The following is a 22,596-nucleotide window of genomic DNA, read 5'->3' as shown; positions in this document are numbered from 1 at the left end:
TAATAAATATTGACAGAATTTGATTAACAAAAATTTCAAAGATTATCTATATATATATTTAAAAAGAATATATTCTCCCTGTTTGAAAATCGAGAGCAATTCATTTCAATAGTTTCTTCGATTCCTTACGAAGAGAGATTAAAAGTACGAATTCTCAACTTTCATCCCTCGATCTTCAAACCGTCGAGAATAATGTTACGAACATGTTTAACATTAAAATGTGGCAAATTCTACATATTGTTAAAGGAGAAATGTTCATTGAAGTGAGTGATAATGAGTACCTGCGCTACAACAGCCCTACAAGTAGCTTCACTAAACCTAAGCTGATACTAATTTAGTTCATAAAAGAAGCAGCTAACCATTTGTTTGCCAAAAGCTTAAGCAAGATCTTCATCAGTGCCCCTCAGCTGGGAAGAGATGAACTGTTTGAGGTAGAAGATTGTAGTTGATCTTCAGTTCTTCGAAAATTCTCTTCAACTCCATCACCAGCTCGGTTCTTCGACGATTCTTCTCCGTCCAATCCTGGAAATTCATCGTGTGGTTCGAATAAAGAGCAAACTTTATCTTGTTCACGTCTTCGATCTCCTTCACCACCACACTATGATTTGGATGCCAGTGTTGTGGATTCTTCTCCAAATATCTGCAGAAACCATCAGTAAGGTAAGGATTGCATTCCAAAATGGAAGCGTTTTCGTTATTTGTTCGATTTTCACCCACCTCCTTATTCTGTCTTTCATGAGCCCGATCCTCTCCAATGGCGTTGCGAAACCGATCGAGAATTCTACCGTGTCGCTCATGTCTGGACTTCTGTAGTAATTCGTGATCGACTTTGTTGCCAAAACTGAGTTGGGATAATACACTTTCTCATTGTTGAGTTTCAAGAAGACTGTTGTCAAGATATTCATTTCTTCAACCATCAACTGCAGATTGCCACAAAAAGAAGTCAAAAAGAGGAAACGAGAGATTTTAATGAGCGAAAGCATATGAACGAGGATTACCGGGACGCCCTCGACAGCGCAACGGTCCCCGACATCAAATGGATGCATAACAAACACAAAGACTAGAGCTTCAAAGATAGTCTTGCAAGTGTTTCCAAACATGAAGACAGCCACTGCAAGTTGAGATAGGAGGAAGACGAGTACTTTGGTTGTAGCAATTTCCATCAACAGAAGCCAAATAATAGCTGTTACTATGATCAGAAGCACTGTTACCAAATTGTTCAATTGCTTCACAGCTGTTTTAGTGTCTTTCAAGGCATGTGCTAGTGTTTTCCTCTCTTTATATACCTTTAACTGCATAAAACAAGAGAAGTTACTGAATGCCATAGAATATTATCGAGACGCTTCGGCTATTGAAAAATGATTCAAACGATTAGACTGTGAGATCCCACATCGGTTGGAGAGGGGGGAAGCATTCTTTATAAGGGTGCGGAAAACTCTCCCTAACAAATGCGTTTTAAAACCGTGAGACTGACGGCAATACGTAACAGGCCAAAACAGACAATATCTGCTAGCGGTGGGCTTGGGTTATTACAAATGGTATTAGAGCCTGACATCGGGATGACCCCTAAGGGGGTGGATTGTGAGATCCCACATCGGTTGGAGAGGGAAACAAAGCATTACAAGGGTGTGGAAACCTCTCCCTAACAAACACGTTTTAAAACCGTGAGACTGACGACGATACGTAATGGGCCAAAACGGCAATATTTGCTAGCAGTGGGCTTGAGTTATTACAAATGGTATCAGAGCCAGACACCAGGCTGGCCTCTAAGGGGGTGGATTGTGAGATCCCACACTGGTTGGAGAGGGGAATGAAACATTCCTTACTTACAAGGGTGAGGAAAGCTCTTCCTAACAGACACGATTTAAAATCGAGAGACTGACGGCGATATATAACGGGCCAAAACGGACAAATATCTGCTAGCGGTGGGCTTGGATTATTACAAATGGTATGAGAGCCAGACACCGGGTTGGCCCCTAAGAGGGTGAATTGTGAGATCCCACATCGGTTGGAGAAGGGAACGAAACATTCCTCCCCCTAGTAGACGCGTTTTAAAAACTTTGAGGGGAAGCCCGAAAGGGAAAGCCCAAAGAAGACATATCTGTTAGCGGTGGGCTTGGGTTGTGCATTTCTATGTTCTAAGACAATGTTTGCTTATTAGGAATGGCCAAATGAGAACGATTGTCGTCGTTGTTTAACATAAGCCTAAACGACCTCGACTTTAAATGTGTTCGGGAGGCTCGACGACACTGCAAACGAAAGAAAAATAATAGATACGAGAGCTCACCACCCAATTTGTTAGAGATTTCCAGTCAATCCTCCTTGTCTCATCTACCTCAAAGAGTGGAAGAACAAGATCAACTTCTTCTTTGATCATAACTCTCCGAAGATCCTCTTCCTCTATGAAACTAACAAAAGGGAAAGTGTAAAAAGATATCAACATGAATCTCAACAAAACATCACAAACAAAAACAAAAGTTTCTCACTCGTTTCCAGGAAGAGCAATGTTGTTGAAGATCTTGAAGGCAGCATATCCAGCAACCTCCGTCTCATCGGTGATCTCACCGTCAGCAACTTGGTAGCTTTCGTCAAGTAATTGTGAGATCGACATCTCCGAACTTGCAACTGCATCGACCAAAACCTTCATCGTCCATGCCGAAACCTTCTCTCGCTTCAGCTGATGAATCTTTCCCAAGTCAATCACCTTCTTATGGTCGGATTTTTTACCCTTGAAACTCAATCGACCACTGTTGGACTCGACAGTACTTTCAGGCATGCCAATTGGTGAAGGGTTCAAAAGGGTTTGAAGAACATGATGATGGAAAATGGATTCCTGAATTCTGTCGAAAAATCGGTTCATATGGAACTTGGAGGCCAGTATTTTCAACAACAGTGTCTTTATCAACCACAAAAATGCTCCTATCAGAAGTGTTATTAGGGTCCATGTAATGGCATCCAAAATCTTCCCACTGATCTTTGATCTCAAGACCCTATGGCTACTCCGATCAAACAAAGACACCCATGTAACAAGAACCAATGTCAACCAAAGGGTCACTTGGACACTCTTCTTCAACCCATGAACAAAATAGAACACTTTTTTCTGAAGCAAAAAGTTCCTCTCAATCAAGAACACAATCACGTTCATAACCCGATGAGTAAATATCATTCCACACAAAATCACAGTAGCAAGCAAACACCATTTCCAAATCTCTATACCCCAAAGGAAGTATTTCTTCAAACGTTTAATAGTCAAGCTAGCTACCAAGCAACCAATGATGCAAAAAGCTCCAACCCATTTAATCAATGTTATTACCTTCACTTTCTTGTGCTTCTCTTTCTTAAACTTCTCTATCTTGAAAATATCGTCATCTCCTTCCTCATGATGTTCCTTCGGCGTGTTGAGAGTAGAACGTCTCGATGAATTTGCACTGATTTGATCTCTCAACGACAAACGATTCTCCTCAAACGTATCTGAATCAATGAAGCTTGATTGTTCCCCGAATCTGGATTTGGGTTTCGATAGGATTGATCTTTTGAGGGATTTTCTAGGCGTGAGGGTTCCAACTGAACCGGGGATTTTCGGGGGTTTATTCGCCGTCGGAGTGAGATGCGAGTCGTAGCCATAGCCAATACTCGAATCCGTCGGCTCTTTGGTCTGTGAATCGACTCTGTTTTGCTTCGGAACAGAGTACCCATTTTCATCTCTGCTAATTTCAACAACTACTTGGCTTCCATTTTCACTTTCCTTCTGCGATGAGCTTCTTCGAATAGGTTTCAAAGGTTTATTCCCGTTCACATCCATCAAATCCAAGCATAACTCTAAACAGACGAAATGAAAGAAAAAGGGCTATGAACACAACAAACCAAGTACGCAATCAGAATCACAGAGATTAAGAATGAAAACTTCATCTAAGATTCCATCGAAAAAGACCCACAGAAAGAAACCTACAACTACACTATTAGAGGACAACTTACCGGAAAACAGAGGCGGAGATCAATTCTTGAATGCAGAGCAACAGCGGCCACAAGCAGTTAAAATGAATAAAAACAGAAACCCACTTCGTATCAACTAAAACAAAGAGAGGAAGCAAAAACAATGGCGGAATGAGAAACCAGAAGGGTCCGAATGAAATGGAAAATGGGGAACAGAGTGAGTGAAGTCAAAGATTCACGCAGGAGCTTAGCTCCGCCTTCGCCGAACTGTGTAGCACTCGCATCACAACCCACAGAGATAATCGCCAAAAAGTGAAAATGGTTCAAAGGAACCTTTAGGAATTGGGCATAAAATTTGTGGTTATCGCAACGATTATATTTTAATCTTGGATGAAAGAATCCATTCGAATAGATTATTCCCTTTTGAACTGTTTTAACCTTTTAGTCTGAAGTTACGATTTTACCCTTATTACTTTTCAAAACTAAATAATTAAATTTGAAGGAAAAAAAAAAAAAAAAAAAACAAATGTTGACCCACCATCAATTTTAGTGAAATTATAGAAATTTCAGCTAAAATTCATAAATTTTCATCTGAAAATGATCCTTTAAAAAAAAAAAATGGACATTAGAATGAAATTACTTTTATGTCCTTTTAATACAAATACTCTCTCATATGTAAGGCATAGATTTATTCCTTTATGAAAAACGTAATTTCCATGAGATTTATCGTATATGCCTTTCTGACAGATTAAGAGTTCATTAAATTTCGTTACCTCTTTAATACTTTCCTCACTATTTTTATTCACTTTGCGGGCTACACAATAAATTTGATAGTTTACTATAAATGCAACGAATGTTGTATATGTCATATTTTCGATTACCTCTGTCTTAGATATCTTAACATCGAGAAGACGAACGAAAGAGAAAAGTCACGTAAATATTTTATTATATTCTATAAAATCTAAAAAAAAATATTATTTTTAAAAAAGTGTCAATTTTGGAGAAATGGAATAAAATAGGGAACATGTTGGAATGGCCCAGAATTTTGTTTTTGTACAAAAGGAATGAGGGCTACGTGAAACAGTTATTAAGTAGGTTTATTATTATTTTAATCAATTGTTGACTTAAAACTCTTATTTTGTTATTTATTATTTATTTATTTATTTTTAATGAACTCCTCGTGTTCTTTTTATATATTTATTTATTTATTTATTTGTTCTAATTTCCACTGATCTATGTCAAATTTCACGTGGCAAGCACCCTCGTTTTAAGTTTAACTCAATTTTGTCCATTTCCTTAAAATAATAATAATAATAATAATAATAATAATAATAATAATAATAATAATAATAATAATAATAATAAAATAATAAACTTCATAGTAATTTGACTTTCTCGATATTCTAACATCTTTTTTCGAATTTTTAAAAAGTTTTAAGGGTAATATTAATATCACATCAGTTTGAAACTTAATAAAGCTAAAATCTTAGTCTAATATTTCGAGTATAATATTAATATCATAATATTCTTTACTTATTTTTCTAATATTTCGAATATATAATATTACTATCTTCTAGAATATAATATAATATAATATAAATTGTTTAGGAAGATTCCACTCCTTTGTCACATATAATTACATTATTAATAACATGAAAAACTAAAAATACATATAACAAATAATAATGATAATAATAATCTCGTCTAAAAAAAATATATCTAAATTTTAAATTTTTTTAATAATATCATTGAACAAAATATATATTTAAAAAAAAATTAAAGAAATACTGTTATGGGTAGTTTAGGATAAGGCAGTTAATGTTGTGTTTAAAATGTCATTGATTTTTCAAACTACTTTGTATATATATAAAGAATAATAAGAGAAAATAGAAAACATACGTCGTATATATAAATAATTCAGGTGCGTGAAATGAAATTGAGTTGAGCTTCTTCATTTACTTCTTCATTATTGCATACCTAGAAAGGGACAAATTCCAAGTAATTGTACCATGCTAATTAATGTCTCCATTTCTTTTTTTCTATTGCTATATTTTAAAAATACTTGTAATATTAAAATCTAAATATGTACGTAAACTATAAGATTAGGCGTTACAAAATAAAAATTTGTACAGAGATTTACCGTTGAAAGTTTGACTCCAACGATATTTATATCGCTTTATTCAAGTGAGTATAAGAAGGCTGGCATGAATACACCTCCATATGTTCCTGCTTGATTACATACCAGAATACATGTAAGTATATAATCCACCAATGTCATATAATAAACAAAACTGGCCTTTGTTGCTCTAACCTTCTGTTCATGAAACTGCATATTTCAACTGCTTTCAATAACGGGGATTGTTGTCTCTTTCTGTTAAGATCGCAGAACAACACACACTCAATCTAGATGAATACGAAAAATAAGAGAGAGAAAATGCTAGAAGGAATATTGCCTAGAAGTTCAGTAAGTACAATAACAGAGATCAAAGCACTACTTAAAGGTATATATATATAGAGTTCGATTTACTATACATAGCTTTACCCATACTCCCATCAATTACAGCATGAACCGGTTGTTAACAGAGCTCCCGGGCAAAGTAAGATACTCTATACTTGTAGTCTTGGCTCTGTTAGAAATCACATATCTCCACAATGGTATGATATTGTCCACCTTGAGCATAAGCTCTCATGGCTTTGTTTTGGCTTACCCAAAAGGTCTCACACCAATGGAGATTTATTCCTTATATGATTAACTCCTTAATTAACCGATGTGGGACTCCTTTTTCAATGGGATTGATGCACCGGAGCTTGACCTGCTCGATGCTGGAGGTCTACAAGCGGATGGCTTAGGGAAGGTGTTGGGGGGCTGGAACTGGCACTTTGACTGCAATTTGGCATGCATCACCACCCACGTTATCTCCGTTCCCAGTAATTTGGTGCAAGAATCCATGGTCCTGGGCTACGTGACAGAATCATGTGCTCTCTCCATCCTCTTCCAAAAGATACGTTGAATTCTTTTCCTGCTTCAGAAGCTCCCACCCCCATTCNTATTCAGCAAAAAAAAAAAAAAAAAAACAGAGAAAATAAAAAGTGGGTCATTGGGCTAATCATTCCCAGCCCTTTATCAGAGTATTGGGCTGCCTAAGAATCCAAAATGGGATCAAGGTCAATCCTCATGGCTACCAGTGCTTTTTCTATGACCCCAAAAGACTTTCCTTTCATAGCTTTCATGTTGAATACAAAGTGCTTTGAAGGGAAAAAAAAAAACAAGAAGAAAGAAACACCTGCAAGAGCTTTGTGAGAAAGCATCGGTAGAATATTTCCAACCCAAGTAATCGATTAAAGAAGTGCTTCAAAAGCACTTTTACAACTTAGAACAATATCAATATCAAAATGATTTGTCATTCAATACCCTTTCCTCACCGACGTGAGCATTTATTGTTAGTAACCACGACTCTCCACAATAGTATGATATTGTACATTTTGAGCATAAGCTCTCGTGGTTTTGGTTTGGACTTTCCCAAAATGCCTCATTCCAATGAAGATGTATTCCTTATAAATCCATGATGATCTCCTAAATTAGTCAACGTGTGACTCCCTCACAACAATCCTCAATATTTACTACTTTAAATCAACATCTTACAAAGCACTCTAAAGGACACCTGAGTTCCAACTTGTTTTCAATTAACTAAGCCTTGTTATTGACTCAGAGGACATAGACCATGAAATGTGCAAAGAATAAGCCAACAAGAGGACAATATCTATGAAATTTCTGAAGCTCAAGATGTTTGATCACATCTATGAAATTTCAAAACATCATTTTTAATAAGAGTGTGAAAACCTGTCTCTAGCGGAAGCGTTTTAAAAATCTTGATGGAAAGTCCAAAGAGAACAATATCTACTAGCGGTGGGCTTGGACCGTTACACCATTACTATGGAGTCGCACAAGCTTGGAGCACATCTAGATAGAGGAGCTCTAGTGAGTTGGAAATTCACCTCCTATGAATTCTGAGACACCCATGGGTTTGGTTTATTCCGCTGGCTGTTTTCCTTCCTCAAATTGTTCATTCTGGGGTTCAGAGAAACCTAGAACACCTTCAAGTCCCTTATATTGAGCTGTAATTTTTGCCTTTTAATGATTGGAGATAACATATTGGCCAGAATTCTTCGAGATAATTGTAACAGCCCGAGCCCACCGCTAGTACATATTGTCCTTTTTGAGCTTTCTCTTTCGAGGCCATCGTTAGCAGATATTATCCTCTCTAGAATTTCACTTTCGAGCTTACCCTCAAGATTTTTAAAATGAGTCTATTCGAGAGAGATTTCCATATCCTTATAAACAATGATTCATGCTCCTCCCAACCGACATGGGATCTCAGCCATCAATTTCATATCACAACAAAAGAAGGAAGATTTCATGAAGTCCATTTCTAACACTAGCCTGCACAAAGAGGTAAAAGCAGACGATGCCAATGATGTCCATGAAGTTAACGCCTTGATATGGCATTTTATCAAACACTCAAACATTCACTTCTAAAAAACTTAAACAGCACTAAACAAGTGGATACGACATTTTATCAAACACTAAATGTTAGTTTCCTAAAATTAACTTGATTGTCGCTAAATACTTGGATGGGGCATTTCATCGAACACCTTAAGGTCATTGCTTTCAAAAGCAGGTATAAATCCCGCCATTTCCAGGGGTCAGAATCACTTCGGAGATGAAAAGGACAGGAAAGAAATGGAGCTTTAAGTAAATGAAGATTGCGATAAGAAGATTGCTTACCATGTGATTAATCTCATCACTCCACATTGTTGAAGAAAAGGGAAAGGTAGTGAGGATCAAATCAAACAGAAACTCGTCTCGGGATCGCAGATCTTAGATTCTTGTTCCTAACCCGCAAGGCAAAAGCCAAAATTTGGCTATGGACCATTCTCTCTCGAGTCTTTTCCCCACCTCTCTTAAACCCCTTTCAAAATCCCTCCTTTTGCTTTTCTTTTTCTTTAATAGATTTTGGGAGTTTATTCTTTTAACCAATAGAACACACGGAATTATAATTAAAAAAAAAAATTAATAATAAAAAAAATAAATTAAAACTTTTAATTTCTAGCTGGATATAATTAAAAAAAAATTTAACATCATTTTTATTTTTAAAAAATATATCTAAAGATTAAATGATATTTTTTCTCGAACATTTTAGCCCAATTATTTCGATAATTTTGAATTAGTTTTTTAAATAGAAATCAAGTGAAAATAGCCGGGCTCATTTATAAAAGTTTAGAATTAAAATTGATACAATGATTAACTAATACCAACGTGTTGAAATTATATTTAGTTCTAATTATACTAAATCTAAAGTTTTAAAGTATAAGCTAGAACGAGAATGTAACTGAATTGATGGGTAGGTTCGTAATTTCACAATTTGAATATTACTAAGTATAATCACTAATTTAAAACAAAAATGAATGAGGAGAGGTTGAAAATAAGTTGTAATTAAATATAAATGGTGGGGCCGAATTGGTTGATAAAATAATAACGTGAAAAGGGGTGGAAAATCAATCATGGTCTGAAGGAATCTGATTATTTATTTATGATTCTAGATTTGTTTCATACAAAACTTCGTCTCCATAATCATTTAATATTAAAATGTTTCCCCCATTTTCTGGATCTAAAATTCTTTATAATAAAATTCGTAATTGAATACAGCATTATAGACTCATAAATTTAACAATTTTTAAATAAAGAAAACACAATCCTTTAAGGTAAAATAGAGAAGGGAAAATTTAATCAAAAAGTGGTTGAAATTGTTATATTATTTAAATTAGGGTAAGTTAAGGAATGAATTATATAAATTAAGAATGGATGGGGAGTGGTGGTTTCTGTAATTATATAATTCAAGAAATGCAAACCAATCATTGAAAATTTAATTTAAAAAAAAAAAAAATATTATCCTACACGTTTGTGAAATTAGTAATTAGGTAGATGCATGACTTGAATAAGCTTGGAATCCACCGCCCCCTACCCTGGACTACACTTCTTTTTTCCAAAAAAAAAAAAAAAAAAAAAAAGCATTAATCCATAGAATAATTCAACCTTTTCTATATAGATGTTGTTGTTGGGAGATAAAATGTGAGATCCCATTTGGTTGGAGAGAATAACAAAACATGTTTTAAAAAAGATAATATACGTTTGGATGGAAGTCCTTCCTCAGCTAGTTTAGGGAAGGATTATGAGTTTATAATCAAGAAATACTATTTCAATTGGATGAAGCTTTTTGGAGAATCCAAAGCAAAGCCATGAAAAGTTATGCTCAAAGTGTTCAATATCATACTATTACAGAGATTCGTGATTCGGAGAAAAAAGGAAAAGAAAGAGATGATGTTTGATGGAGATGGGGAAGGAAGTAGGAAGAGATGCCAACATATTAGACATTCAAGACAAAATTAGAACACGAAAAGAAAAAAAAAAAAAAAAAATGAAAATCTTCATTTTGGTTCTCGTCGTCCAATCTTAGAATCTTTTCCTTTTTCTTTTTCTTTTCCTTTTTCTTTTTCTTTTGTTCTCTTCGGTTCAAAATCAAAGAGTAAAAGTGTGATCCCCACATAATTCTTTTTCAGAAAATTTTAACGTTCCCACGCTTTCCTCTGTCTTTCCTTTTCTTTCCATGTTTTCCAATCCATTTCCCAAAACCCTCAAAAGTGGATACGATCAAAATTACCCTTTCCACACTTAATTTAATTNTTTTTTTTTTTTTTTTGTTTTTTTTTTTTTTTTTTTTGTAAAAAAAATTGCAGCACAAACACAATCAGTGTAACAGATTTATGGCTCAGGAATGATACTGATAGAAAATGGAATTAATAAGTAAGAACCTGATTAGCGATGGCGGATGGCTCGATTGGTATCCACACCAGTGGTTCTTTCGTACACCGGAAGCTCTTCGCGGTACCGATCTCCGCTCATTACCGTCAGGTGATCTAGCTCGAACAGATCTGAACTCGAACAACTTGCTGTGTCGTCTTCTTCTTCTTCTTCTTCTTCTTGGTAGAGATGATTGTCCGGATGGTGAAATTTTCTAATGAGGAAATCCTTCTTATTCCTGATTTGTTGATAATCTGTCAAAATGTTTCTGGCTGCTGCTGTTGCTTCTGCTGTTTGCGGCTTATCCTTGACTTGGAACTTAGGCCCTTCATCGTACAAGGATTTGTGTCCGCAAGGTTTACAATGTTCGTCTACGATTGTACTCACCGGATAGAATCGAACCGTTCTCCTGTCGACGTTGCGCAATTTTTCACTTGAGCATGGCGAATTTTTGCTTAAACATGATCTTGAAAACGATGTAGCGGAAGAGCAAGTCGAAGTTTGACCGGATTTTGATTTCCTCTCTGAGTTAGGATCTTCAGAGGCTCCGGTTGATGTTACGGAGTGTGCTTGTTTCTTCGGAGTTCCAGCGGTGAAGATTGAATTGAGAAAACTTGAGAGGCGTCCTCCTGGTGAAATCGGCTGCTTCACCTTCTTTAAGTTATTGTATATCTTCAATGCCCTAGATTTCGACTTAATCATGGCGTTCTCGTCCAAATCTCGCGATTCTTTGTTTTCGACGAATTGATTGCTCTGTTTCGACTGTGGCTTTTCTCTACTCTGTCTTTGCTTTGCCTCCGTCTTCTCTGGCGGTAGAGCCGAGACACTGGTCCGAACCGGTTTCGGCCTGAACTTCGCAAAACAAGACGGCGTCAAGGACTTCGAGCCATGCATTGATTCAGTATCCGAAGATGAAAATCCGCCGAAACTCGAATCGGAAGAACTGGAAGTGGAACTGAAGAAGAGAACATCTTCTTCCCGATCATGCTGGTACAACTGAAATTTTATCTCAGCTTCCGTCAGAGATCGTCTCCTTTGAGCGCTCACCTTTTCAGCAACCTTCTTCTCGATCCATCTCTCGATCAGCAATGCTCGATGAAGACTCGCGATCTCTTCGTCACCGATTGTTTTACCTTGTTTCTTCAACACCTTATGTCTGTAAAACTTCAATTCTCCACTTCTCTTATCGCCTCCATCGTCAATCGAACGGTAGATTTCATCAAGCAAACTCGAAGAGAAAGACTGTCCATTACCTCCTCCATCCCTTAACCTCTCACCTCTCGCCCTAACTTCCTGCCCGCTCATGATTATCCANAAGACCGGAAGAACATTAGTCGATGTCTACAAAGGAACCATCACGTCAAGAATGAGAAACGAAACGATCGATGATGAAAGGAAGGAAGGAAACAAAACGACAGTGGCGGAATGCTCCGTCACAGAGCACACAAGAAGTAGGGTGCCGAGCCGTGTTCCAACTCTTTCTTGTCTCCTTCTGGAGGTCCAAAAGCTGCCATGGAAGGTGACAGAAACTGTTGGAAAAGAAAACTAATTACACCTAAATGGAACAAGATTACTTTTCGTCTTCTCTCTCTCAATCTCTGGTTTTCTACTGAATCAAAGGCAAACAAAAAAAAAAAAAAAGTAAGAGATTAAGAAGCAATTGATGAACAAGGCTTTCCTTTGTTAAGGATTTCTAGAGAGAGAAAGTGGCTAATGAGAAGGAAGGAAGGCACGCTTCGAAGGCAGAAGGTGGAACTGGAAGAAGGAAGAGGAAAGAGNTTTTTTTTTTTTTTTTTTTTTTTTTTAATAATTATTTTTATAAATTTCTCCATTTTGCCCCTTCTTTTTTGAAATTTAGTATAACGCTTTATTCCTTTCCTTCTCCCTACAATTTCGAATTTGTTACCCGTTGTTCGGTAATAACGGATGAATTTTATTATTCCTTTTCTTTTTTATTTTATTTAAGGTCGGGGGCTAAAATTGAAATTTCCAACTCCAATCATTAGCTCTACTTTTTTTTTTCGGCTTAATTATTAATATTTAATAAATAACTGAATTCAATTATTTTATTATTCAATAAATACGTGTAGCAGTTTTTTTTTTAATCCTCCATTCACATTAAAGAAAATAATATATAAAAAAAAAAAAAAAAAACATCTAAAACTTAAAGCTACCTACTAGGGATAGATGTTTGATAGACAATTATGGACGAGTTGTGAATTATGCTTCAACTTGCATGGTTGTAGTGCTCGACCCTCTACGCTATAAACCTTATGAGTGATGATGCAATCAACTAACTCTTTTTGTTTTTTATCGAAAACGATTGGCATGCATTGCCTTGTTCTAACCATTCGTACCTTGTCGTTGGCGAGTAATGCTGTAGTGAGTTTGTAGACATGGGTTGGTTGTATGGCTAAGCTTGCGCCTAGTTAGTGTGTGCTTCAATGTTGCTTGAACGCTCACCATTGAACCTTGTTTCAAAGCACCGTATTGAAATCGGCCAACGAACCCTTCTAAACCAAACTCGATCATTGACAAAATGAAACAAAGCAAGATTCCTCGACTCTTTTCAAATTTTTTACCCTGCATTGCTTAAAGAAATTAAGGAAAACTGTTACTAAAGAAGGCACAAGTATGAATGCACACACACAACTAAAGAATCCCATCCCATGTCAATGGTCCAAAAGAGGTAAAGCAGGAAGCAAAGTAATTGTAATGTAAGCCCTTATTGCAATGAAGAAAGTAAGCATCAATGATGAACAACCCAAGCCGAAAAGGAAGCCAATTGAGGGTGTTATCAAATAAGAAACGATATGTGTCCCCATAATCCTACCCAAAAGCACATGATTTGCATATCTGGTTACCAAAATGTTGAATCATCTTAAGACAAACAACAAAGAAAGAAAGCCAGCACCATCAACTGGTCTGCCCTTCCATACAGGGTTTCTTCTCATGCCCATTTTTTAGCTGCTGCAAGTTAAAAGGGTGGGGTCAATGGCAACGTGGCTTATGCTTTGTGAGCCCACCGCTATCAGATAGCTAGTAGATATTGTCCACTTTTGACTTTTCTAGATTTCTCTTCTAGACTTCCAGGCTCTGATATCATTTGTAATAGCCTAAGCTCACCGCTAGCATATATTTTCATTTTTGGACTTTTTCTTCTTAGCTTTCTCTCAAGGCTTTCATTCCCTCTCCAACCGATATAGTATCTCACAATCCATACTTCCCTTCAAGATTTTCGTTCCCCTCTTAAACCGATGTGGGATCTCATAATCCACCACCTTGCAAGCCCATCATCCTAACTGGCACACCGCCTAGCTTTGATATCATTTATAACAGCCTAAGCTCACCGCTAGTATATATTGTCCTCTTTAAGTTTTTCCTTAAAGTTTTAAAACGCGTTCGTCAAGGAGAGGTCACAACCTTATAAGAAATGTTTCATTCTACTCCGCATCTACAACTAGTGTATATCTCACAACAATTATCCTATACTGTGTTAGGGTCAGAGAGAAATGGACCATGAGAGGACTCCGGACATATGTAATTAATGGCATTTTGTCCTTTGCCTGTGCAGGGGTTCCAAGTATTGCTTAATACAGACCAAATAATATATGGTCTTGCAGAGACACACCAGGTCCCTTGCTCCAAATTGAATGGTAAGGTGAGACCCTTTTTAGTTCTTTAGTTTCTAGTTCATCTCATTTCAGGTGCATAATTATTAACCCTGAAGTAAAATCATTTTGTTAATAAATATTTGAATTTAAATTACTAACTACTAATAATAATGAAATTTTATATTAAAAAAGAGAATTAAAGATAAGTTATTTGTGGAGCTGGAGCCACTCACCTTCCCAACCCCTCACCTCAAAGACTCCCTTAAATGTCTTTATTACTATTGAAAATAGAATGGAATGTCTTTATTTTCATACCTTTAAAGGTTTCAAAGCCATCATTTCTGGATCTTCCTAGATATTTGTTGTTAGCCTTTTGACTAGACCTTATAAAATTGGGTTAAATTTGTTGTCCTCGGTTACATATAATATATTAACGGGTTATAAAAGGACACGACAGTTGTATCAAACTTTACTCTAGAATCAAAGAGTTGTCCCTATGAGATTAGTCCAAATGCAACTTGTTAGAAACGAACCACGAACCTCCAAAATGATAGGATATTGTTCTCTTCAAGCATAAGCCCAAGTTCACCACTAGCGAATATTGTCCTCTTTGGAGTTTCCCTTTAAGGTTTTAAAACTTGTCTACTAGGATAGGTTTCCACACCCTTATAAAGAATGTTTCGCTCCCCTCTCCAACTGATGTGGGATTTTGCAGTAAAACTCTAATAATTTTGCTTGGTTTTTCGTTACTTATAAATTCATGATCTTCTCCTAAATTAGCCAACGTAGGACTCTCCTTTCTCCCAACAATGGTAAAATCAAAGGATGTTTTTTACGCTAAGTTAAAAGGGCGAAAGAGAGGCACCAGAACAGAAAGAATAAAGGTTAAGAAAGCAAGCAGGCAAATACTAAATTCCAAGGGGCATGATGCGCATTACCTTTGGGTTTCCATATGCTTTAGTGGCCAGCCTTAGCCCCCAGGATTGCAAAGTCTTTTTTGCTCAATAAAGCAATGGAGCGTCACCTGCATAAGCTGTATCCATGACTCATTGGTTAGATTCAATCTCACTTTAGTTTAGACAAGTTTCTCCTTTTGTTGTTGCATTCAATTCAACCAAAGGGACTGTCTTCAAGGCTAAATCATAAAAATCCCAGAGATAAAGTTAAAAGGGCATCCCTACTACAAGACTCAAGAACGATAATGAGAGCTAAATTTATATTTGGGACCATGGAGGAGTTTTGGGTAGCATGTGATTACATTTACTCGCTCTATTCACTCTAGAATCAAGGGTTCCCCCACCTCCCCCAAATGATTAAACAAGCTGCTTAGTAATAGCTCTACAGCCTGATCCTTTTCTCTTTTTTTTCTCTGAGAAAGTGACAAATCCGGATCAAATACATGTATACTAAAGTACGGATTGGGATGGGAGCTTGGATTTGGAAAAGAAAAAGAAAAAGAAAAAGAAAAAGAAAAAGAAGAAGAAATGGGTGCGATAGTTTGGGTTAAAAGGGGTGGGCATCGGGCGATGGTGGAGATCCCAACAAAAGGAGGTTGGATCGGAGACGACAGCGTCCAAAGAAAGGCTCTATTCCCAAAAAAAGGCAGAACAAATAAAGACTATGGACTCATCTCATGTCTTCTTTTTCTTTCTGTCTCTGATCATGAAGGCCTTCGCCAATGACAGTGCCCATGCCAGACTCCTCTTCACCCTCATTATTGGGCTGCCCTGCCCTGCCCTGCCCTGCCTTGGTCTTAAAAGAATGAAGGTCCCAGAACACATTTTTTTGCACATGAATCGAACCAACCACCAACCCATAGTCCATTAGTTACTTAATCCAACTTAATCCAAATTTAAATATGACTTGGGTTGTTCTATTGACTAACCAATTGAATATTAATCATTTATTAAATTTCTATTTTGTATTACTCTAACAGCCCAAGCCCAAGCCCACCCGCCCAAGCCCACCGCTAGTTGATATTTTCTTATTTGGGCTTCTCCTCAAAGGCCCACTGCTAGTCTAACAGATATTGTCTTATTTGGGCTTTTCCTTTTAGGCTTCACATCGTCTAGTAGGGAGAGGTTCTTACAAAAATGTTTCGTTCCCCTATTTTCCAACCGACGTGGAATCTCACAATTACTATTACTTAATAAAATAACTAAATACTATAAAGTTTTATTTATAAAAGAAAAATGATTACTTTTAACACCTATATTATCTAAAAACCGTGATATCTAATTTATAAAAATATATTTTTTAAGTTGACCCAATGATAAATCTATTGAGCTAGGTTGATCGAAATATGGCTCAAACGAGCCAGACCATTTTTCAAAATGGTACTTAGAAATGGGTTGGGCTGGATCAAAATTCGGCTTTGGGCCAGACTTAGATTGAATATGGGCTAGGCTTGGACAAGCCTTTGGGTTTTGGGCCGGTTGATGAGGCTGAATCTCTCTGTCTGGATTAAACAGATCTTTTGTTTTCTAATCCCAATTTGCTTAATTAAGAACAGAAGGTAATCGTGGCCCTAGAAAAACCTTCATTAAAGCAAAGTTATGCCAACTGCTGAAGCTTAAAAGAGTCAGTAAAACATACAGAGATTGGAACATTGCAAATTATCACGATGTAACTTTTAACTGGGAGCTACTCGTTTGCACCAAGCCGCAGCAAAAAGCCACAACTGTTGTAGTCTGGAAGAAGCGCAAAGGGTGCAGTAGCGGCAAGTTAATTTATTCTAATTGGATAAAACTTAAAGCACAAGAGCGTTCAAAGCAGTCCTTGCACCTTTCATTCGGATTTCAGCCTCTCAACATCCACCAACTGGTAAAGATCTCCACGCTTTTGCTTTAGCAATGGTAGGTTAGTCCTGAATAGTTTGTGCATACTATCAATGAGAGAGGGAGAGTTGAATAATGATTGAAGAACACTTTTTAAAAAGGACTGCAAGAGTGGTCACCTTCTAAGCTCAATAAGTGAATAATCAATCTCCGCTATGATTATTGCTTCATCATGTTCTGTTGTAGCTAACACTTCACCAAACTGCAACATGCATTATGCTATAATGAATTTGTGAAAAGAATCCATGATAAAAGCTAAAATAAAAGGCCCATTTCGTCCATGAATAGAGTTGAGAAGTTCCGAAAGAACCATTCGAACCTCGAATACATAATGGCTTCAGTTGCATGATACAAGAGAATAACAAAGCTGAACTTTAGCATTGACTTACCGGTCCAACAAGGGTAGAGTGGCCCCAAGCTACATAACCAGCTCCGACGTCTCGAGCAGGTGAACATGTTGCCACATACAACTGAACAACAGAAGCATCAATTAAAAAAAATGTTGTGTAAGATCATTCTGTTTGCAGACGTGAAAGAAAGATTCTTCCATATGTTTTTGTAAACCATTTATACATTCTTCGGTTTTAGAGATGTTATAAACAACCATTTATTAATAAAAAAAAGTACAGCAAGACTGCGACACAAATCTTACGGTAGACAATTATTTCTGAAAGAGGTGCTTTATAAACTATGTATTATTATTGTCAAACAAAATTTAGTTACACAACCAATCATATCATATTGATATAATTTTTTTCTTTATTATTGCTTTGTTTGTGCATAAAACAGACAAGAATAAAAGCTGGAGACTCGTAAAATACCTGATTATCTGCAGCCCTGCATAAAACATCAAAACACAAATGTCAGTGAAAACAACCAAGTATTTCAATAAGCAACAATAGAATACACAATTTTATGATCTTCAAAACTAAGTAACCCTAAAACAATTTTATCTAAAATGAGAATAGACCAAAAGAATCAGATTATTGAATGGTCAAATAACCGTCACAATGTAATGAAAGTTAAAATTTTCTTCTTCCCCTTTTTCATACAGGCAACAATGGCTTTCTAGGAGCCTGGCCGCTTACAGGAGGGAAGGGACACTTACAAAAAGGCTTTGCTTGATAAAATATGAACCTTATCAATAGAAATCCATTATCTCAGGTCCCAACATGCTCTGTACTCACACATTTTGGAGATCAAAACCATCTTTTACTATTTAACATGTGCACAACATCAAGACATGTCAACAAACATCAGCAACAAACCATAAAGGTAGAAATTAATAAAGAAGTTCAGACCTTGCACGCTGCAATAGCTCCCAGTGCAATGGTCCAGTAGTCATGTTAAATGCCCCAGGATAGCAAATCAAGTGAGCACCTGATGTTAGCAAGACAGTCATCGTAAGACAAACTTTAATAAAAGGAATGATTTTGTATGGCCAACACAACAATCTATGAGCTCTGTCTAAGGAGTTAAAGAATAGATACTGAAAAAGTTAAATCCTCTTAATCAATATCTGCTAATACTACAAACGGAAATTTGAGGAATACTTTGGTAGAATACATCTTGTACTCTATAGGATTAATCATCTCACACGGAATAATATCGAGAGAGAGAGAGCGAGAGTTGCTACTATTGACATACTATAAATGATTATTTGGTTAATGTAATAATCTAGAGTGCTAATGAAGCCAATCTTCACAATTAGAAGGAAAAAAAAAATTCATTGATACTGAGTTCTTTTTTAAAATTATAGTAATAAAAGGACAAACCTCTTGCAGCATATATCATGGCTAGTTCCTGAAAACGAATGTCATAACAGATTCCGATACCAATACGTCCAACTTCTGCATTAACCAGAAGTAAGAAACGACAATATAGTTAATCACCAAAAATAAGAAACGAAAATATAGTTAAGCTTATCATAGTCAAGTGCTAGTAACAAGAACTATTTCCTCCAAAAAAAATATAAAACAAAAAAAGAAGAGAAGTGCTAGTAACAAGAACCTCCCTGAAAAGTAAAGGAACTACAAACCAACCTGTGTCCACAACAGTAGGGGTTTGACCTGCTGTAAGAGTCTTGGACTCAATAAAAGTGATCTTTCCAGGGATATCAATATCAAAAAGATGTATCTGCAGTTGAAAGGGGCACTATAAACTTGCGAAGGACGAATTACCAACAAAAATAAACTATCCCCTAAACTAATTAGATAAACCTAAACTACACTAAGATGTCATTGCCAATTTAAGTCCGTCTCCTAACAATGAAATAAAAACACAAACAGAAAAATGTTTCAGAAGACAAACTGAGGAACACGCTAAAAATGGAGATTCTACGTGCATTGGCACGGTTCATAAATTTGCCACTGGAAAGCCAACTACAATAATTCGATTCTTTAATCCTTTCAGAATTATCTAGTTAGAAAAAGGAAAAGATGAATCAGTGTTAAGGGTATCAAGATATCAAACCGAAGGCATGTGAACATCAAATAAGTGAAACGACGACGAGGAAACATATTGGAATGTCACACTAAATAACCTAAGATATCCATCAAGGCTCCGCTTCATCATCCCCATAAGAAAATTAGGAAATATTTTTAATGCCTCTTGGATGCTAATGTTCCGTCACAAGATTCATAAACCATATATTAATATGATTACATACCTTCCTGTGTTTGGCTTTCAGCTTTCCATCAGTACCAAAAATACAACAAGCATTATACAATTTATCCCCTGAGCGCTCTGCAATCGAGCCACCAACTATAGTGACCTTTAGACGACGAGAAACTTCAGATAACATGGCTGTTGAAGGAGAGGCATCACCACCGGCTTCAATATCCTCCGCATAAACTGGGAAGCTATCATTTGAATAAGGACCATTCCAAATTTCCTGTCACAAGCAGAACAAAAGCCCTAAAACCGCGAAATACCACCGGGAAAACTTAAAATACACCAAACAAACAACAATTTCAAAATCTACAAGCTCACCGGCAAGACAACAAGCTGGGCGCCTTTTCCCACAGCCTCCTCAATGGCCTTACGAGCATGTTCAATATTCCTTTGCTTATCAGGCGTCACCGTCAATTGACATAGGCCGATTTTAAACTACATCGAAACAGGTCAGAAAAACCGACGCTCACATTACTCAACGAAACAAAAACATGCTGAGATAAGTAAGGTCCAACAACTAACCTTGGTGACCGGAGGGATCGGCAACGGAACTGCAGGTGGAGACCTAGCTTGTTCGGGATTGAAGGATGAGGCCATAATCGGCGAGGACTTGGTGGAATGGAAACGACACTTACGGCGCAGACTGGTAAAATTGGCGCCGGTGGCCTTATCGTCAGTAGATATGACCGGAAATTGAGATGGTAGAAGAAGAGATGGCCGCCGGAAGATGGAGAAGGAGAGGGAAGATCGGTGAAGATTGAAATTTCTGGAGCTAATCAACGAAGAAATGGCAGATTTCATTTCAGTCTCTTGAGAATGTTTTCCAGCTATCTATATCAGCAGTTTCTTTCAATCGGAGTGGACTGTAATTTGTAAATCGTAATTGTACTAACGACGTCGTTCAAAGTTCGTTGCCAACGACGTCGTTTACATTTTCCCCCTTTTAATTTCATTAATTGTTTTATTTTATTATTTTATTAAAGTTAAAAAGCGTAAATTACGAATTTGATATCATGTCAAAAAAGAAAAAAAAAAGGTACGATTACAGAATAATTTTAATTACATAGTTGCCACATTGAATACATTAATGTTTATATATTAACTTTTAAATTAAAGTAAAAATATTAAATTATATTTAAAATGCCATTTTTGTTATGAAAGATCCAAGCAAAAATTAATTATAAAGAAAATGTTATCAATTTAAATAATATTATTTTATAATTTATTAATTAATTAATTTTATGAATATTATGTATTATGATGACATGATTTTACAGTTTTTTGAGAGATTAACGTATTAATTATAGATTTACGTAAGTCTAAAGGGTATATCTGTAATTTACTAAAGGACCGTGGCTATTTCTTGGTGGGAGCACAGACTTATTCTGAAACCGACCTGACCAAATCATCACCTCGCAGCCTTTCAAAACCCAACCGACCGCCGGCGACCAACGGTAATAAACTACCTTCCCGCGCTTTAACGATTACACCCCTTCACTCACAATCATCCTCCTCCAATGGCGGATTCAGGGGACAGCGAGTTCCCGCTATGGAATTTCCATCAAAACTCCCCGCTTTTCACCGACGACAATATTCTCAGTTTCATGGCCAATATCAAACCCACCGCCGCTGAACTAATCGCCAACTCCGCCGCCAATGACCAAAAATTCCCACCGCCCTCTTCCACTTTCGGCGAAGCTGAGATAGAGTACTGGAGTTCTACTGTACTCGACCCCTCCAGTTATCACTGCTTCCCCGGCGAAACCCATTTTCCAAATCCTGGTTATGGCGGCGACGGCGGTGGTTACAGTAGTACCCAATTTTCGATCACCCCTGAAATTCACACCTTTCAACCCATCACTTGTAGTTGCTGCTTAATCCTCAGAGAAATCGTTCATACAAATGGTTAGTTCTTCAATTATTATGTCTTGTTTTTTCCCCTTTTCCGACAGGACAATTCCATGCTCTGTTTCTTAGTGAAATTCCTCCATTGAAGGTATTAATACGAGAAAGCTCGAGATACATGGAAGATTCGGAATATTGTGGCATGCAATTCTGCAAGAAACGTTTCCGACAAATCCTTCAAACATCAATCAGTACAAAATGTTTGAGTAAGCTCGATCGAATACTCTGTTTATTTATTTAAAAAGCTTTAATATAATGAACAATGGATGTGTATCAGTTTCTCGAAGAAGGGGACGGACGAAGTGAAGCAGTTCATAATGCAACATTATTTGAACCAAATGTTTGATGAGTACACAGCTATACCTGAGCCATTGTCGGATTTTTATGATGTTTTATGCATTGGATTGGATTGGAATGATGAAAGCCCTCTGTTATCGCCGCATAATTACTCTCAACCACTCCCGCTCGACCCAGGTTCTTGTTTCCCTTCTTCTTATGAAATTTTCGACTGGCTTTTGTTTACTGGTTCATGGCGGCAGTTGCAGAGAGAGAAGACGATGAAGAAGAGAGAGAAGATCAAATGGAAATGGATCAACAGCCTGATCAGTCGCCGGAATTGGGTCGCCGGCGAGTTCCCCAAACACCACTTGCAAGACAGGTCAGTAAAAATCCTCATATAAAGCAAGCAATTCGTAAAAACAGAGCAAAACAGAGCAAAACAGATTAAAACAGAGTAAACAGAGAGCTCTGTTTTTTTGAATCGTAACAGAGGCAG

General features: G+C 36.8%; 3 protein-coding genes across 6 annotated transcripts; all 3 read right to left on the bottom strand.

Annotated features, from left to right (window-relative positions):
* Positions 1 to 192: 192 nt before the first annotated feature.
* On the bottom strand, positions 193 to 4,291 carry LOC111788115 (mechanosensitive ion channel protein 10-like). 2 transcript variants are annotated; one of them, XM_023668318.1, is made up of 6 exons: positions 3,976 to 4,291; positions 2,487 to 3,847; positions 2,288 to 2,408; positions 999 to 1,292; positions 718 to 920; positions 193 to 640 (listed from the first exon to the last, which is right to left on the bottom strand). In XM_023668318.1, the coding sequence occupies exons 2-6, from the start codon at positions 3,800 to 3,802 to the stop codon at positions 394 to 396; spliced, it is 2,181 nt and encodes a 726-aa protein (XP_023524086.1). In that variant the 5' UTR covers positions 3,803 to 3,847; positions 3,976 to 4,291; the 3' UTR covers positions 193 to 393. The 2 variants fall into 2 exon arrangements, with proteins under 2 accessions (XP_023524086.1, XP_023524087.1); XM_023668319.1 differs by having other exon boundaries at positions 2,487 to 3,819.
* A 2,076-nt stretch (positions 4,292 to 6,367) lies between these two features.
* On the bottom strand, positions 6,368 to 12,102 carry LOC111788187 (protein BIG GRAIN 1-like A). 2 transcript variants are annotated; one of them, XM_023668445.1, is made up of 3 exons: positions 10,802 to 12,102; positions 7,071 to 7,075; positions 6,368 to 6,979 (listed from the first exon to the last, which is right to left on the bottom strand). In XM_023668445.1, the coding sequence occupies exon 1, from the start codon at positions 12,095 to 12,097 to the stop codon at positions 10,808 to 10,810; it is 1,290 nt and encodes a 429-aa protein (XP_023524213.1). In that variant the 5' UTR covers positions 12,098 to 12,102; the 3' UTR covers positions 6,368 to 6,979; positions 7,071 to 7,075; positions 10,802 to 10,807. The 2 variants fall into 2 exon arrangements, with proteins under 2 accessions (XP_023524213.1, XP_023524214.1); XM_023668446.1 differs by lacking the exon at positions 7,071 to 7,075 and adding an exon at positions 10,349 to 10,353 and having other exon boundaries at positions 6,368 to 6,980; positions 10,803 to 12,102.
* Positions 12,103 to 16,922: 4,820 nt separating this feature from the next.
* Positions 16,923 to 20,757, bottom strand: LOC111788210 (omega-amidase, chloroplastic). 2 transcript variants are annotated; one of them, XM_023668481.1, is made up of 11 exons: positions 20,439 to 20,757; positions 20,235 to 20,351; positions 19,912 to 20,136; positions 19,286 to 19,379; positions 19,019 to 19,093; positions 18,545 to 18,623; positions 18,065 to 18,080; positions 17,633 to 17,713; positions 17,363 to 17,445; positions 17,191 to 17,272; positions 16,923 to 17,096 (listed from the first exon to the last, which is right to left on the bottom strand). In XM_023668481.1, exons 1-10 carry the CDS (start codon positions 20,715 to 20,717, stop codon positions 17,194 to 17,196), a joined length of 1,128 nt encoding a protein of 375 aa, XP_023524249.1. In that variant the 5' UTR covers positions 20,718 to 20,757; the 3' UTR covers positions 16,923 to 17,096; positions 17,191 to 17,193. The 2 variants fall into 2 exon arrangements, with proteins under 2 accessions (XP_023524249.1, XP_023524248.1); XM_023668480.1 differs by having other exon boundaries at positions 16,923 to 17,272.
* Positions 20,758 to 22,596: the final 1,839 nt, after the last annotated feature.

The sequence above is a fragment of the Cucurbita pepo genome, chromosome LG02, assembly GCF_002806865.2.
Source record: "Cucurbita pepo subsp. pepo cultivar mu-cu-16 chromosome LG02, ASM280686v2, whole genome shotgun sequence".
Taxonomy (NCBI): Eukaryota; Viridiplantae; Streptophyta; class Magnoliopsida; order Cucurbitales; family Cucurbitaceae; genus Cucurbita; species Cucurbita pepo.
The sequence above is the reverse complement of the archived record's forward strand: the minus strand, read 5'-3'. Positions and strand labels throughout refer to the sequence as shown.

Excerpts from the sequence above, each read along its gene's own strand:
- LOC111788115 (XM_023668318.1), bottom strand. The coding sequence starts at position 3,802 with ATGGATGTGAACGGGAATAAACCTTTGAAACCTATTCGAAGAAGCTCA. Across the intron at positions 1,293-2,287 it reads AATCTCTAACAAATTGGGTG|TTAAAGGTATATAAAGAGAG; the intron begins GTGAGCTCTCGT and ends TGTTTTATGCAG. Across the intron at positions 641-717 it reads ATGAAAGACAGAATAAGGAG|ATATTTGGAGAAGAATCCAC; the intron begins GTGGGTGAAAAT and ends TGGTTTCTGCAG.
- LOC111788210 (XM_023668480.1), bottom strand. The coding sequence starts at position 20,717 with ATGAAATCTGCCATTTCTTCGTTGATTAGCTCCAGAAATTTCAATCTT. Across the intron at positions 19,094-19,285 it reads CCCTACTGTTGTGGACACAG|AAGTTGGACGTATTGGTATC; the intron begins GTTGGTTTGTAG and ends TGGTTAATGCAG. Across the intron at positions 18,624-19,018 it reads CATGATATATGCTGCAAGAG|GTGCTCACTTGATTTGCTAT; the intron begins GTTTGTCCTTTT and ends TGCTAACATCAG.
- LOC111788187 (XM_023668445.1), bottom strand. The coding sequence starts at position 12,097 with ATGAGCGGGCAGGAAGTTAGGGCGAGAGGTGAGAGGTTAAGGGATGGA.